This window comes from Symphalangus syndactylus, chromosome 8, assembly GCF_028878055.3.
Source record: "Symphalangus syndactylus isolate Jambi chromosome 8, NHGRI_mSymSyn1-v2.1_pri, whole genome shotgun sequence".
NCBI classification, from domain to species: Eukaryota; Metazoa; Chordata; class Mammalia; order Primates; family Hylobatidae; genus Symphalangus; species Symphalangus syndactylus.
In genome coordinates, this window is record NC_072430.2 from 57360464 (window position 1) to 57376782 (window position 16319).

General features: G+C 41.2%; 1 protein-coding gene across 1 annotated transcript in view; it reads left to right on the forward strand.

Annotated features, from left to right (window-relative positions):
* The first annotated feature begins 297 nt into the window (after nt 1-297).
* The window catches only part of RTN1 (reticulon 1), a 272299-nt gene continuing 256277 nt past the window's right edge, over nt 298-16319 (forward strand). Inside the window, exon 1 of the mRNA XM_055289195.2 lies at nt 298-577. Coding sequence (XP_055145170.1) covers nt 337-577 — 241 coding nt within the window. The 5' untranslated portion in view covers nt 298-336. The remainder of the gene's footprint in view (nt 578-16319) is intronic.

Below are 16319 nucleotides of genomic sequence, written 5' to 3' on the forward strand. Positions count from 1 at the left end.
CATTTTCACCTGCGTAATAACAGGCTTGGGAGTAGCGAAGCAGCGGCTGCAGCAACGAGTGGAGTAGGAGGAGCGCAGGCGGCGGGCGCGGCGGGGCCGGAGGAAGAGGAGGGGGGAGAAGGAGGAGCTGAAGCGGGAAGAGCGGCAGGCAGCGGCTCGGCGGAGTTGCAGCAGAGGCGGTGGCGACGCTGAGACACCGCAGCCTCCCCGAGCGCCGAGTCCCTCCGGGGACAGCAGCAGGGAGCGCCCGCGCAGCCACCGAGCCTCGGCCCAGCCAAGCCGCCGTCGCCGCGCCGGGGGAGCGCCAGCCGTCGCCGCGCCGGGGGAGCGCCAGCCATGGCCGCGCCGGGGGATCCGCAGGACAAGCTGCTGCCGCTGGCCGGCCCCGGGTCCCAGTGGCTCAGGGACCGGGGGGAGGGGGAGGACGAAGCGGTGACGCCGAAAGGGGCCACGCCGGCGCCGCAGGCTGGGGAGCCCAGCCCGGGGTTGGGCGTCAGGGCCCGGGAAGCGGCGTCGCGAGAAGCCGGCTCGAGCCCAGCCCGGCAGTCGCCCGTTGCCATGGAAACTGCATCCACAGGTAAGGCGGGCGCCGCTTCCCCTCAAATGGCGTCGGGGACCCGGGCCCCCCAAGTCAGTCCCCTTCTGCGCGGCTCTCCTGGGCACCTGCCTCGCGCTTTCTGCCTTGAGCGCCATCCCCACCCCCGCGTCGCCACGGGCGACTGGGAATATTCGCGGGCTGGTAGAAAACAATTTTATTTTTCCCAAAGGCTCAGAACAAGTCAAGATGCTTTTGATCCTTTTATTTCATTATCATGATTATTTCTGCTTTAAAAATTGTTCTCATCGGCAAACCGCAGCATTGTGGCTGCTTTGTGGCTGCTGGCGAGTCTGGGTACAAGTTTCTCCCTCCTGCCAGAGGGCTCCGAGCTGTAGGGCCCGTTTGACAGGTTGTGGGGATTTTGGGGGGCGTGTTTGCGCTCAGTGTGCGCGCCGGCTACAGGAGATGCTGACAACCCAGCGGCGGGCAGGCCCGCGGCCCCTGGACCCGGCTCTGTCCAGGGCAGAGATGTGGCTGTAACTGCCCGTTGCCCTCCACGAATCGCCACCACACCCTACTCCCCCCACATCCCTCCGCCTTCTCCCCCGCAGAAAACAAATCCCAGGGAGTTTGTCCCTAATTCGGGAGGCACAGCTTTGCAAGAGGGTTGGGTGCTGTGGCTGCCCCCGCCCAAAACCTGTATTTCGCCGCTGCCCGGATGGCCCCACCTTGCAGGGAGCATTGAAACTTGGAAGTCCTAAGTGCGGCGGGCCTGGCTGTGGGTTGGAGGGCTTGGGTGGTGGTGAGTGGACGTGGTACAGTTTACCTGCAGTCTAAGCCGCCCCCCGCCCTGCCCGGAAATTGCCCTGAGTTTGGCCTTTCTTCGCCTGACGCCCTATTCAAAGTCTGAGCGCGCCAGTGTCCAGCGGGAGCCCAGGCCCCTGGCGCATCCTGGTCAAAGGATCCAGGAAGCGCGCTTTGAGGCTGCCGGCCTGGTTAACGCTGTTTCCAGGGAGAGGAAAGGGGATGCTGTGTAGTGCTCTTTCCTGAGAAAGCTTTGCTATGGTGGAGTGGGAGTTGTGTAGTTTTGGCAATGTAGAGCTAGAAGGCATGGGGTGGTGGGTGCTCCCAGAAGAGGGGAAGGGGAGTGGGACTGGTGTGTGTGCTCTTGGTGGTTGATTTAAAGAAACCCCTTTTTGTAAGCTTCTCTTAAGGGTTATGTGGAATGCCTAAGGTAATCATAATTAACTGCCCTGGTACAGAAGATCTGAGCTGGGGAAAAGAGGTTTGGAGAATGCGTTGAATAAAAATTGTCAATATCCTGAAAGGAAGAGAAAAAGTGGAGACCCTATATAAGAAAAAGGAAAAAGAAAGAAAGAAAAGTACTCAAAAGCCCCAATGCCAAACGCCAATGGTTATATATGAATTATTTTATCCCTAGGGGTGGTGGAGGATTTAAATCTAAGAACGGCTGCTCAGTCTCTCTTTCAACTTCTGCATCCAAGTGAAAACAAAACTCTTTATAATTGCAAAAGAAGATGGCAAATGATAATAGACAAAGGAAGGTAGTTTTTGTCTTTACCATTCTTTGTTGAGGATAGACTGCTCATAGTTCAGAATCTTTATCCACTGTAATCAAAGTAAATTGTTTCTTTATGAAACATTATCCACCTCCTATTAGTGCCACCAAGATTATGTGAACTAGAAAAAGGAAGCTGAGTGCCCCATGTTCAGTAACATATCCACAAAAGTTATTATATAGGAAATGCTTAGAATATATATTTGTGGGGTACAGTGTGATGTTTTGATATATGTCTGCATTATCAAATGATTAGCCAACAAATCCATCATCTCATATACTTCTTTTTGTGGTAAAAGCATTTAAAATTTACTCTTTTAGCAATTTCAAAATGTACAGTGCATTGTTACAGAAAGGTGGCTGTAGTAAATAACAATGCATTTTGCATTTTTAGTATTAATATTATAGAAATACCTTGCTTTGTTGAATGTGTTTGGGGTTTTCTATCCTAGGCAACAAATATAGTAATAAAATCAAACATGATACTACGTTTGGTTGGGAGAAGAATGAAGAAAGATGGAAGGAACATATATTTTGCATATTTATATAGAAATTTTTTAGTTTATGATTGTGGCTTGAAGGAATTTCTGATATAGTTGTTGATTGGTTCATATCTTAAATCTCTATGTTTCTTATTAAGTAGACTGGATGTGCTGCTATAAGAGACTTAAATGCCAGAAATGCTGTATAAATAAATAACTAGATCTTAAAATTCCAAAGAAATCTTGTCCAGCTTCCTGGTCTGTTATTTTGGCAGTTCTGTTGCTATAAGCAAAGTTAGCAGGTGAGCCCTCAGTTGTATCAGAGACACCTATTAAGCACACTACTTTACACTGTATTTCTTAATTTACTTTTTTTTTGGCTTATAAACAGAAATTTATTTTCTCACAGTGCTAGAAGCTGAGAAATCTTAAGATCAAGGTAGATTTGGTGTCTGGTGAGGGTCTGCTTCCTGGTCCACACACAGCTGTCTTTTCACTGTGTCCCCACATGGCAGAAGAGTGCTTTATTTTTTTAAAAGAGTGGTGCTTTTTGGGACTCAACTCAAACTAAGAAGTAACTTAGACTTTGAGTGTGATGCACTGTAAACAGATTTTGTTTCTTCTTTAGATGGAAATATAAGACAGATATTGATGTTTTAATAACTGTTTTTCTGAAAAACATCACCAATCATGCCATCTGGACAGATATTCTGTTATTTATTTTTATACATTGATGGTAATTAAAATTCTCCCAGCAACATTTCCAAAAATATTCCTCAGCAGTGTCCTGGAGTGAATATATGTTTAAACATCATTAAAACTACACTATAAAACTCCATCAATCCTCTATTTTCAGGTATTCTCATTGCTTCTGTCCCTTTTGTGGCGTGGAAATAGTCTCATCAAAATAACACTGGCTTCTAAAGTTACAACTTCATGTCTAAATTGATAATGGACATGTGAAATTATATGTGTCGACAAGGGAACATTTAATACACCATAGGTAGGCTACAACATGTTAACGTTGTTAATCATAAAAGTGCCATCATCTAATAACTTTATACAAAGAATGTTAAGAGCAACTGTTTTGTTTTTTCATGATCAGTTATTTTATTCCTGGAAACTATTCAAAAGGAGCATACAATAACAAAAGGAAAAAAGAATGGTCCTTTGTTTAAAGAAAGAATTTTAAATAGAACATCTGAACAAAATGAAATAGAAGTTAACTCATTGCCTGCTTTGGAAATTAACTCATTGACTGCTTAACATATGGAAAGCAAAATCAAGAACATGATGGAGAATGGTCAGGAAAAATCAGTCCAATATGATTTGCTGCAGTGATATCAATTTATAGATAATTTGACTTAAATTTCAAGATAATTACAAAAAGCATTTTCCAATTTACTTTACATGGACCATATTGTTTATATGTCCGCATTTTTCAAATGCTAAATGTGATGCTGTATTGGAAAAACTATTCTCAGTCTATCATGATTTAAATAACTTTCAGAGGTTTTATATAACCTGTGTTTATTCTATTTAATATAACAAATCTAAAGAACTATAACACATTACCAGTCATCTTCTAAATTCCATTTGGAGGCTAGATTAACTGTCTTCACTTTTGGATGTGTTTGACAGATGTGTGGACATTTTTTATTTGGAGTCATTTCCAGGTAATCTCCTTCAGAAGGTATAAATTTCAATCTTCTTTCTTTTGAGGAAGCTACAGTTCTATTGAAATGGTAAGGAACATTACACTTTGCTATTACTATCTCTAAAGAAACATATAAGATGAATAAAAGAGTTTGGAAAACTAATGCAGTTTATTTCTCTGGGCATATCCTCTGGATACAATCAATACCATTTCTGGAAGTAAGTACAATATATGTTCTTTAATATAGGGAATTCAAATTAGGTTAAATTAAAATTTAGAGATGCTTACATACTTTTAAAATACATTGATAAATATTATAAAGGCTTTCAGCTTAACTTTCCCTTCATGAACTTACTGTTCCAAGGAAACCACCCTGCTCATTGCCCTGCTGATAGGCTCTCCTCTCTCCATCTCTTTTTTACTTCTGATTCTGAGGGTTGAGAGAAGCATTGTTGGTTATCTTGCCCATTTTATTGTCTATCCCTGGGAGCATGGATTGCAAGGATTACAGAAAGCTTTTATTATCTTTTGTAAAGTGAGAAACCATTGCGGTTCAATTCAACTTAGTAGACTTATGTTAAATGCCTCCTTTGTGTAAGGATCTGTGGTAAAGACAGGTCGGTCATGACTTCCTAAAACATGTGCACCTTTCTGATTCACAGTATTTAATTTAGCCAAATAGTTCCTTTTGTGTTATTTTTCATTTTCTTCATTCCCAAGTTATTACTGGAAGCTTGACTAGAAGGGAATTATAATAATCTAACCCCATGGGCACAAGGGTATGAGTTAGTTTTCTGAGATCAACGCAGGATAAGTAAATATGAGCACAGCTTGCTCAGACTGTGAAAGACAAAATCTGTCTTTTTGTCTAGCTGTGAAAAACAAAATCTTTCTCTCCGTTTATTTCTATCATCTATCTCATTCTCTGCATCTTCAAAGAAATAACTGGCTAAATGTTACATCAAGATCTTGGGATTAGTTAGTTGTGATTTTATTCAACAATTAGATTATTTCAGTGGTGACTAAGGGAGTTTTGAAAACGATGCTGGAAAATTTAGAGGGCAGTGAAAACAAAAGACATTTCAAGAGACAAATGTATCTACATAGGAATGCTCTGCGCTAAAGTCATTGTAAAGAACATGGTCCAAAAATTAAAGACAACCAGTTTTGTTTGGTTAAATAATATTTGAAGGCAAAGAGAACAGTGAGAAGAGTGTGAACCAGAGAGGCCCACTGTTTGTGAAAGATGCTGTAGCGATAGGGTATGAGAAGAGGGAGAGAAGGGCTTCTCAATTCTTATTTGAGCTCCCTAATTTAAAATGGACAGTGATTCTTAAGTTGGAAAATTGAAACATACAGAAAAAGATACTGGGATCCCAGGATAAGTAAACAGAAGGTAAAATCTTGTATTACTACTTTGATGAGATCAGTTCTTCACATCCAACTACTTTACATCTCATGGAATTGAATGAGTGTGCTGGGCAGCTTTAAATTCATTCCCAGTATCTTTGGAGAATAAGACTAGGGCTAGAAAAGCTGAAATTGATAAGTGATTTTCAAAAAGGGGAAAATGGTGGATTCTTAAAACGTATAAACCAATATATTTGACACTGACTGGTGGTAGAATCTAAGAATGTGTTATTATGCTAAATATTCGTAGACCCTTAGAAAAGAATGAATATATTGTTCAGAAATTCCCTCTGGTTCACTAAAAAATAATGCCTGTACAACATTATTTTCATCTTTTTCAGATTTTGAATTACCAACATGTGTGTAGCCCTTCGTATGTCTAGGAACTCTACAAAACACCCAACTTACATAAAGATATAGAAAGCATGCTCTTTAATTTATAAACTGCACAAAATTTCAAAGGATGGCTGATATGCTACAGGGTAGCATTGCGATGATAAAGAATCTGATTTTAATGTTTATTCAAAAGCAACAAGATAAATCTGTTTATTAAAATTATTTTTGTCCCAATTTAAAAATTGGGGGTGGGTAGAAAATACATACACATGGTATTAAAATCTGAAAGGTACAAAAGGGTAAGCAGAGAAAAGGAAGTCTTCACACCTTACCTTTCAACAATCCATTGCCCCTCTCCAAAGGTAACCATTGTAATTAGTTTCAGCAAGAGAGCATTACTTATGATTATACTACTATTTATTGAACTCTTACTATAAGTCAGGCTTTGTCTAAGCACTGAAGATTATAGTACAGAAAAGGACAGATAAAAGCCTCTCATCCATAAAGTATACTTTTTTTTTTCTTGGTGGGGGCAAGGGGAGAGAGTAAGGAAGGGCAACAGAGACCAGAACATCTATATCAAGGGATGATAAGTATTATGAAAAAGGTCAAAACAGAGTAGTGGGAATGAGAGGGACAGTCAAATAAGACCTCTTTGATAAGGTATCTTTAAAGCAGAGACTAGAAGGAAGTGACAGAACAGCCTTGCAGATGTCTGAGAGAAGAACATTTTGGGCAGAGGAAATATCCTTTGCAAAGGCCCTGGGTGGGAGTGTGCCTAGCACATTGAAGGAACCACAGGAAGAGCAGTGAGGTGGAGTAAGCAAGGGGAGAATGATAGAGGATGAGCAAAGGGTCAGCGGTAGAGAGGAGTGGATAGATTAGTTCCTATAGGCCATTGTAACAGCTTTAAATATTACTCTGGGTGTGATGAGAGCCACAGGAATGGGAGAGGTGTTAAATAGAGAAGGAACATATTTAGAGTTCAGTTTCAAGTTTAATGACTCACTCTAGTCACTGCGTTGAGAATCTAACATGGGGGTGGTGGTGGTTGGTGTGGAGCAAGAATGACCTACTAGTAGCCCACTGCAATAATCTGGGAAAGAAATCATGGTGGCTTGCACCAGAGTAACAGCATTGGAAGAGGTGAAAAGTGGTTGGATTCTAGATATATTCTGAATGCATATAATGTGTCAGAAAGAACACAAGGGACATGCCATGATTTTTGGCCTGAGTAAACACAAGAATGGAGTTGTTATTAGCTGGGGTTGGGAAGACTTTAAGAAGAGAAAGTTTTAGGGAAAAACCAGGAGTTTGGTTTTACAAATGTTAATTTTTGAATGTCTGTTTGGTGTCCAGGTGGAGATGTCAAGTTAGCAGTGTAAAGTGGGGCTGGGGAGTGATCTGATCTGCTTATATACATTGGGAGTTGTTGGTGTAGAGATGAGATCACCAAGGGAGTGAGTGTTGACAGTGATGAGGTCAAGGAGTCCTGGGTCACTCAAATATTCAGAGGTCTTTCAAAGAAAACTGAGTAAAAGTGAGCAACGAAGTAGGAAAACTGAAAGAGACTCCAGAAGAAAAGATGAATATATGTCAAGAGGAATAGAATGATTGATTCTGTCAAATGCTGCTTGTGGTTAAGATAGAGCTTGAGAGTCAGCCACTGGATTTGACAATGAGAAAGTCATTCAAAGTGCTGGGAAAAACATCTCGGTTGAAATGGTTTTAGAGCAAATGAGTGGGGAGAAAATAAGAGATGGTATTTGTAGACATGACTCTTTGGGGGAGTTCTGTTATAAAGGAAACTGAATAAGAGGTAACTATATGGAGATTGAGAAGAAAAAGAAGGGAAAGTATTTTTTTTACTATGGGGAATATTAAGGCATATTTGCAAGATGATGTAAATGATACAGTAGTCAGGGAAAGATTGGTGTTGCGGGAGGTGGGGGCATTTCCTGAAACTGTGTCTCTACATGAGTAAGCAGGGATGGATACAGCACACAGACAAGGGCTGATATTGGATAAAGGGGAGGACAGTTCATGGATGTAATTGAGGAAAGACAGAGGAGAGGGCACACATGCAGGGAGTGGGTGGGTATGGGGCTGAGAACAGGTGGAAGTTTTCCGTTAACTGCTTCTATTTTATCAATGAAATAGGAAGCAGGGTCAACAGAGTGAGGGCAAGAGTGGAATTGTTGGAAGTTTGAGAAGAGGGGAGAAGGTATAAAATTGTCATTTAGGAAAATGAGAGAGTGAAAGGACTAGGGCAAACTGAGGGAATACTGAGTAGCCCTTGGGGCTCACTTAGAGCTTAAAGTGAGACCAATCACTGTATATGTTATCTTGTTTTTGGTTTAGAGTGCAGGGTTAGTTGGATTGGTTTTTGTTTTCCAGTGATCCCAGTAGGAACAGGTGGGCAATGGATTTGAGGATGTATGCAAGGCAGTATATAGATGCTTGGTCATGGAATCTGCTGAGGAGGAATGAAGCATAGTAAAAAGATGACATAAGCAGTGGATTGTATATGCTGGCAGGGTTGCTGGAGTAATGGTACTAGAGTAAGGGAGATGAAAGGATAAGAGATGATGATTTGGTAGCTAGGGTGTTTGAGGTAGATAGTAGGAGGGGTACTATTATTGAGAAGGAGTGGAAAACTGAGATGGAGCGGATGACAAGGTCATTGGAGGAGTCCAGAAGAAAGGTGAAAATAGGAGTGAAACAGTCACCTAGATGATTACTGACACCACAATGAACCATGACAGATCCTGGGAGTTACAGTAAACCAGACGCTAATGGATATCTTTAGGAAGGGACATAATGGCTTAGGATTCTGCCTAGGGGCCTTTAGGGGGAGGGAAGAACTGTAACATTATAAATGTAAAATCTTGACTATAAGTTCTGAAAATTCTATTTAGTATGTATAGAACGTAGGAGATACAACTTAAAATAGTTCATGGTGGGGGTTGGGAATTTTGTAATTAGCTAAATATGAGCTAGTGGTATGGTGAAATTACTAAAATATCTTATGTAATTTCAGATAGTATTAATAGAAAGTCTCAGGTGCACATTATACGAGGTAATAGCTCCCCTAGATTCTGTTCTAGGCAGGCCAAATTTGGAGTCTCATACTAAAGGGTAGGTGCCATGTTTTGAGAGACACTGACGAGCTATAATACTGTGAGAGCAGGGCAATTGGGAGGCTTTTGGAAAACATGCCATTTGAGAGATAGTTAAAGAAATTAAGAATTTTTATCCAAAAGAAAAGAATGAAGATCTGAATGTTAAATACTGGAAGAACTTTCATGAAGCAAAGGAAGAAGACTTGACCCAGCTGATTTCACAGAGCAAAATTAGGACTAGTGATTTGGATAAGTAGATTTCTTCTGAATGTAAGAAAATGTTCTAATAATTAGAACTGATCAGAAAAGACAGATTCTCTCCCAGTTAGGATGTTCAAGCAAAAGCCAGGTTGCCATTTTAATGGGGGAAAAGCAGGAAGGAAGTCATTAGTTACACTAAGATGTTTATATCTTCTTAAAAGACAACAGTGCCCCTAACTTGACATTGTTATTGTTACATTATTACTTGTATTAGTCCGTTTTCACACTGCTGATAAAGAGATACATGAGATTGGGCAATTTACAAAGAAAAAGTTTAATCAACCTACAGTTCCATATGGTTGGAGAGGCCTCACAATCATGGCAGAAGGCAAGGAGGAGCAAGTCATGTCTTACATGGATGGAAGCAGGCAAAGAGAAAGATTGGGCAGGGAAAATCCCCCGTGTAATGCCATCAGATCTTGTGAGACTTATTCACTATCATGAGAACAGCATGGGAAAGACCTGCCCCATAATTCAATTACCTCCCGCCGGGTTCCTCCCATAACACATGGGAATTCAAGATGAAATTTGGGTGGGAACACAGCCAAACCATATCATTCTGCCCCTGGCCCCTCCCAAATCTCATGTCCTTACATTTCAAAACCAATCATGCCTTCCCAACATTCCCACAAAGTCTTAACTCATTTCAGTATTAACTCAAAATTTTATAGTCCAATGTCTCATCTGAGACAAGGCAAGTCTCTTCTGCCTATGAGCCTGTAAAATCAAAAGCAACTTAGCTACTTCCTAGATACAGTGGGGATACAGGCATTGGGTAAATATAGCAATTCTAAATGGGAGAAATTGGCCAAAACAAAGGGGCTACAGTTCCCATGCATGTCTGAAATCCAGCAGGACAGTCAAATCTTAAAGCTTCAAAATGATCTCCTTTGACTCCATGTCTCATTGATGCAGGAGGTGGGTTCCCATGATCTTGGGCATCCAGGTCACACTGATGCAGGAGGTGGGTTCCCGTGGTCTTGGGAAGCTCTGCCCCTGTGGCTTTTCCGGGTACAGCTTCCCTCCTGGCTCCTTTCATAGGCTGACATTGAATGCCTGTGGCTTTTCCAGGCACATGGTGCAAGCTGTCGATGGATCTACTGTTCTGGGGTCTGAAGGACAGTGGCCCTCTTCTCACAGCTCCACTATGTGGTACCCCAGTAGGGAGCCTGTGTGGGGCTCTGACCCTACATTTCTCTTTCGCACTGCTCTAGAAGAGGTTCTCCCTTAGAGCCCCACCCCTGCAGCAAACTTCTGCCTGGACATCCAGGTGCTTGCATACATCCTCTGAAATCTAGGCGGAGGTTCCCAAACCTCAATTCTTGATTTCTGTGAACTTGAAGGCTCAATACCACATGGAAGCTGCCAAGGCTTGGGGCTTGCACCCTCTGAAGCCAGAGCTTCATCTTGTTGTCCCCTTTCAGCCATGGCTGGAGTGGCTGAGAAGCAGGGCACCAAGTCCCTAGGCTGCATACAGCACGGGACCATGAAATAATTTTCTCTTAGGCCTTGGGGCCTGTGATGGGAGGGGCTACTGTGAAGACCGCTGACATGCCCTGGAGACATTTTCCCCTTTGTCTTGGGGATTCACATTTGGCTCCTGGTTACTTATACAAATCTCTGCTGCTGACTTGAATTTGTCCTCAGAAAATTGGATTTTCTATCACATTGTTAGGCTACAAGTTTTCCGAACTTTTATGTTCTGTTTCCCTTATAAAACTGACTGCTTTTAACAGCACCCTAGTCACATCTTGAATGCTTTGCTGCCTAGAAGTTTCTTCTGCCAGATACCCTAAATCGTCTCTCTCAAGTTCGAAGTTCCACAAATCTCTAGGGCAAGGGCAAAATGTTGCCAGTCTCTTTGCTAAAGCATAACAAGAGTTACCTTTGCTCCAGTTCACAACAAGTTCCTCATTTCCATCTGAGACCACCTCATTGTGGACCTTATTGTCCATATTGCTATCAGGCTTTTGGTCAAAGCTGTTTAACAAGTCTCTAGGAAGTTCCAAACTTTCCGACATTTTTCTATCTTCTTCTGAGTCCCCCAAACTGTTCCAACCTCTGCCTGTTACCCACTTCCAAAGTTGTGTCTTTTCAGTATCTTTTCATGTTTTCCAGTATCTTTTCAGCAGCACCCCACTTTACTGGTATCAATTTACTATATCAGTCAGCTTTCACACTGCTGGTAAAGACATACCTGAGACTGGGCAATTTACAAAAAAAAGAGGTTTAATGGACTTACAGTTCCATATGGCTGGAGAGGCCTCACAATCATGGTGGAAAGCAAGGAGGAGCAAGTCATGTATTACATGGATGGCAGTAGGCAAAGAGAGAGATTGGGCAGGGAAACTCCCCTTTATAATACCATCAGATCTCATGAGACTTAATCGCTATCATGAGAACAGCACGGGAAAGACCTGCCCCATGATTCAATTACCTCCCACTGGGTCTGTCCCACAACACATGGGAATTCAAGATGAGATTTGGATGGGGACACAGTCAAGCCATATCATTATTTTAAAATTATTCCATATTTCTCAAAAATGAACCACATACTAATGAAACTGGAAACTGCGTCCATCACAAAAACCATAGTTACCCCAGATTGACTACTTAAAATGTGCTCTTCACAGACTTGTGGACTTTTAAAAATCCTCCTCTGGTTCTCCCTTGTCAAGAAAACTCCATAATGTGACATATTTGCTTCTTAAGAACTACATAATTTTATACAGTTTTGGATTATTAACATAAATATAAAATATGTTATCTGCAAATATCTCTTTTATTCTTTTTGCTGAACTATCTTCTTCATTTTTTACTGAATCTAGTTTCATAAATATTCAACATATTCTAAAATGTTTTGGAAATTCATTAAATAATTTTGTAATGCTAAAAGCATCATACGATCCTTTCCTTCTTTCTCTGCCTCACTATCTATATTTATGGCAGATTATTCATTGGAAAACCATGTTTCCTGGGTTGCTTAATGAATTAAATTTTTAGCTGGAAGAATTCTCCATTCTAATTTCCATGTCCAATCCCCAGATGCCTTTTCTAATTCATCTATTGCATGAGATTTTTTGTAAAATCTGTTATAGACCAAATTCTTGCTTTCTGAGTTTGGAAAATTTGTTGACTCTCACATTCTCCAAAATTCCTAGAATTTTGTTTTATGCATAGCAAATGTTTGGCTTTTTTTTTTTAAAAAAAAAAGTACTCTTGAACAACAGAAAATTATGTGTATTTGAATGATTCCTGATCTAGTTCACAAGCAAAGGAATAAAAAACAATGTCATGTCTGCCTTTGGCATGAATTTTTCAACCCATTCTGAAAAAATCAGGGCTTCTCAAAATATGGTCTGTAAACTACCTGCTCCAACATCACATGGAGTGACCACAGACCTCATCCTAGGGAAGCAAGCCTACCAGGTGCATGTTAAAGCTATAAGAAGCACTGATTTATTGGCTTTCCTGCTCATGCTTGGCATTTTGTAGGAGACGTGGGAAATAGAGGAGCATGAGCCATGTACCCTTTCCCCATTTCCCCCTGGGCATATTACCATCCAGTTGGGAGATATGGCCAACTCCCACAAAGCAAAGATGAATAACTCAGGTCAGCATGCAGCTTGTTGCTTGGATGGATGGTACAAGCTATATGTGTGACATGAATTTCATGACTGTATGGGTTCCAATGTACCTGGTCTCTTGAAGGATGGATAGAATTGGAAGAGGGCAGAAGTGAGCAGAAAGGCAGTCCGAGTAAGGGGATGATGACAAGGAAGTGAGCAATGATGAGCCTAGTTTCATAGCTTATCCAGATGAGGAGAAGGAAGATTCTGGAGGGCTTGAGGGCTACTCAGAACTCTAGTCTCCTTTTCTATGGATTCTGGGATCTTTGCAGGCTTATATGTAAGGGAAGTAATATCACGGAGCTATGTTAAGGAAGATTAGTCTGACAGTAAAATAGAAGATGAATTCAATGAGGATAATCCTAAAACCTGCGAGTTTTGCTGGAAGAAAGCCAACCCAGTAGCATCAATTTCAGGGCCTTTAATAAGTAACCATGGGAATAAAGAGGGAGGTACATGGGAAGAAAGATGAGAGGCTTCACAAGAACAGTCAACAGGACTTTGTGACTAACAGACATTATCTGGGGACAAGGGGAGGAATAAATCAAAAACGACTACAGTTTTGTGCCCTATGGCTGGGAGAATGTTATGCTATAGAGGGTGGGAGGGGGAACTGGCTAGAGGAGTGAGGATAATGAATTCACTTTTAGTCATATGAGGCTTGAAATGATGACAAGCCATTTGAATGGAAATTTCTACTTGGCAACCATAGATAAAGAAATGGATTTTGTAGGTAAAAACAGGATTGTTGATATGGATTTTGAAAATTAGAAGAGAAGCCATAGAGATGATGTAGTATGGAAAGGACAGAGGGCCAGGGACAGAGCAAATGCTCCTTGCCCCTCATTTAAAAAAGCTTAAAGCTTTAGCTTTAAGCTCCCTGAGCCTCGGATTCTATAGTTAGGTATATACGGTATTAGGTCTTGTGGAGTGCCTGGCAATCATATGGTAACTACAGGTACTCCTGTTATTATAGTATCACAAAAGCCAAGATGACATGGTACAGAATGAGCCCTGACTGAGAAATCAGATTTATCTAGTCTTGGCTTTGGTACCTAATATCATATCAATGTCGGCAAGACATATGACTGCTTTATATATCAGTTTCTTCATATATGACATAGCATGAGCACAATACTGTTCTGGCTATCTTACAGGGTTATATGAAGATAAAATGAGATAACACAAGAAGATGCATGGAAATGGCAGATAACTCTGTATCTGTAAGGTACTATTAATAGGAAGCCTGGTCAGTAGTGTCAGATGCCGAAGAGAATGAAGATTGAGAATGAACCTCAACCTTAGATGTTTTACTATAAAATGCTTGCTGTGTCCAGCTGGACCTCAGCCAAATAGCAATGGGGAAGCTCAGGAGGGCAAGGAAGGATTGGGGGTGGAGAGAAGTCAGTTTTGGTAATCCACATGGGAAGACATTTTGGAGGAGGGCAGTAGGAGTGGTGATCTGCTGCGTTTCCCATGTCCTGATGAGTGATCTGTGAGTACAGGGCTGAGGTGTGCCCGTGGGGACCAGCTGGAGTGAGGGAGGACAGCAGATGGAATCTATTCTGATTCTCCTGTTCAGTGGAAGGGCAATAAGCCTAGGAGGCTGTCCCAGGTATGTGTGGGAGTTGGTCTGGAAGAGGCTGCTTCTCTTACCAGAGAAGGCAGCACAGCGAAAGCTAGCTCCTGCTACCCTCCAGTACAGGGCTCAATCAACTGGCCCTGTGGGCTTGTGGGAATCTGCAGGCTAGTCTTATAACTCAGTAGATTAAAGTCTTACATAAAAACATGATTGCTCTAGAAAGATGGAGTCTCTATCCCTTCTGCTAAATACAGCTAAAAATCCTGGACATTACATATAAAATAAATAGAAAGGGACTCTGAAAGGTGAATGAAGACAGTCTTACTAGAAACCATGGGACCTGTGGAAGGACACAGCAGTGAGTTCTCGGGGTTTTCTGTTTTCATCCTGTATCTCAGGCTGGATACTGGAGAAGCCAGCAAGCAGGAAATGCCAATGGGCACAGACAAAAAACACCCACAAAAAAAGCTTGCTGTTTCTAGCGAAAGGACCAGAAAACGGCATCCTAGCAGGATAGAAAACTTTTAGACAGTAATCACTCTATCCAGCCAAACACCATGAAATAAACTGAGGTCCCACCTCCATGCCCACCACAAAAGCCAAGGAGGGAGCCTAGACTTCCACCTTTCTGAAGATGTAAGAGACACCCAGCACTAGTAAGGCTTTGGCACTTAATTTACCTGCCAGCTAATGTGGTGTTAGAGGAAGTCTAGAGGAGAGTCAGGAGTTTCATCACTGCTCAATGATGAGACTGAGTGGAAAACCTGGACTTCTATTTAAGTAAGATATATAGTCTCAAGACATAATGCCAAAAATGTCCATATTTTAATGGAAAATTACAAGAACCAGTAGGGTATGAACTTGAATGACAAAAGACAATTGACACCAAATTAACACAGATGGTAGAATTGTCTGAGAAGGATTTTAATGTAGCCATCACAAAAATTATTCAACAAACAATTACAAACACACTTGAAATAAATAATAAAATAGAGAGTCCCCAGCAAAGAAATAGAAAGTCCCAGCAAAGAAAAAGAAAGTCTCACCAAAGAAATAAAAGCTATAAAGAACTAAATGGAAATTTTAGAACTAAGAAATACAGTAATCGAGATAATTTTTATAAAAGCCTCAGTAGATGGGCTCAACAGCAGAGTGAAGAGGAAAGAAGAAAGTGTTAGTGAATTTGAAGAGAAACAATGGAAATGACCAATCTCAACAACAGAAAGAAAACAGACAGAAAATAAAAGGGGATAAATAATAAAATCCCTGTTCTCTGCAGCACAGGAATGTTTATAGGACATGTTCCCTTTTTCAAATGTTCATTGAGTATTCATATTAATAGGGTACAGTGAAAACAGACTGACAGGTATATTGCCTCATGTTTGCTAAATGCACAAAATCTAAGCCATATTGGTCCAGATGTGGGCTTCAGGGAAAATAACCATATAGTACTACTTTTAGTTGTTGAGATGTTTTCCACATTTACAGTACTTACTGATTTCTGATCTGTACTTATATGCACACATAAGCTAAGTTACTTATGAAACAAGCATTTCTATAACACTTACAATGTGTTCTGGGCTCTTTACATTTAATCCTATCCTTAATCTCAATGAAGTAGGTATGGTTATTTACCCCATTTTACAAGTAAGTAAACTGAGAGAGAGAGATTGAGTGACTTGCCTATGATCATATAGCTAGTAAGTGAAGCATCCAGATTTGA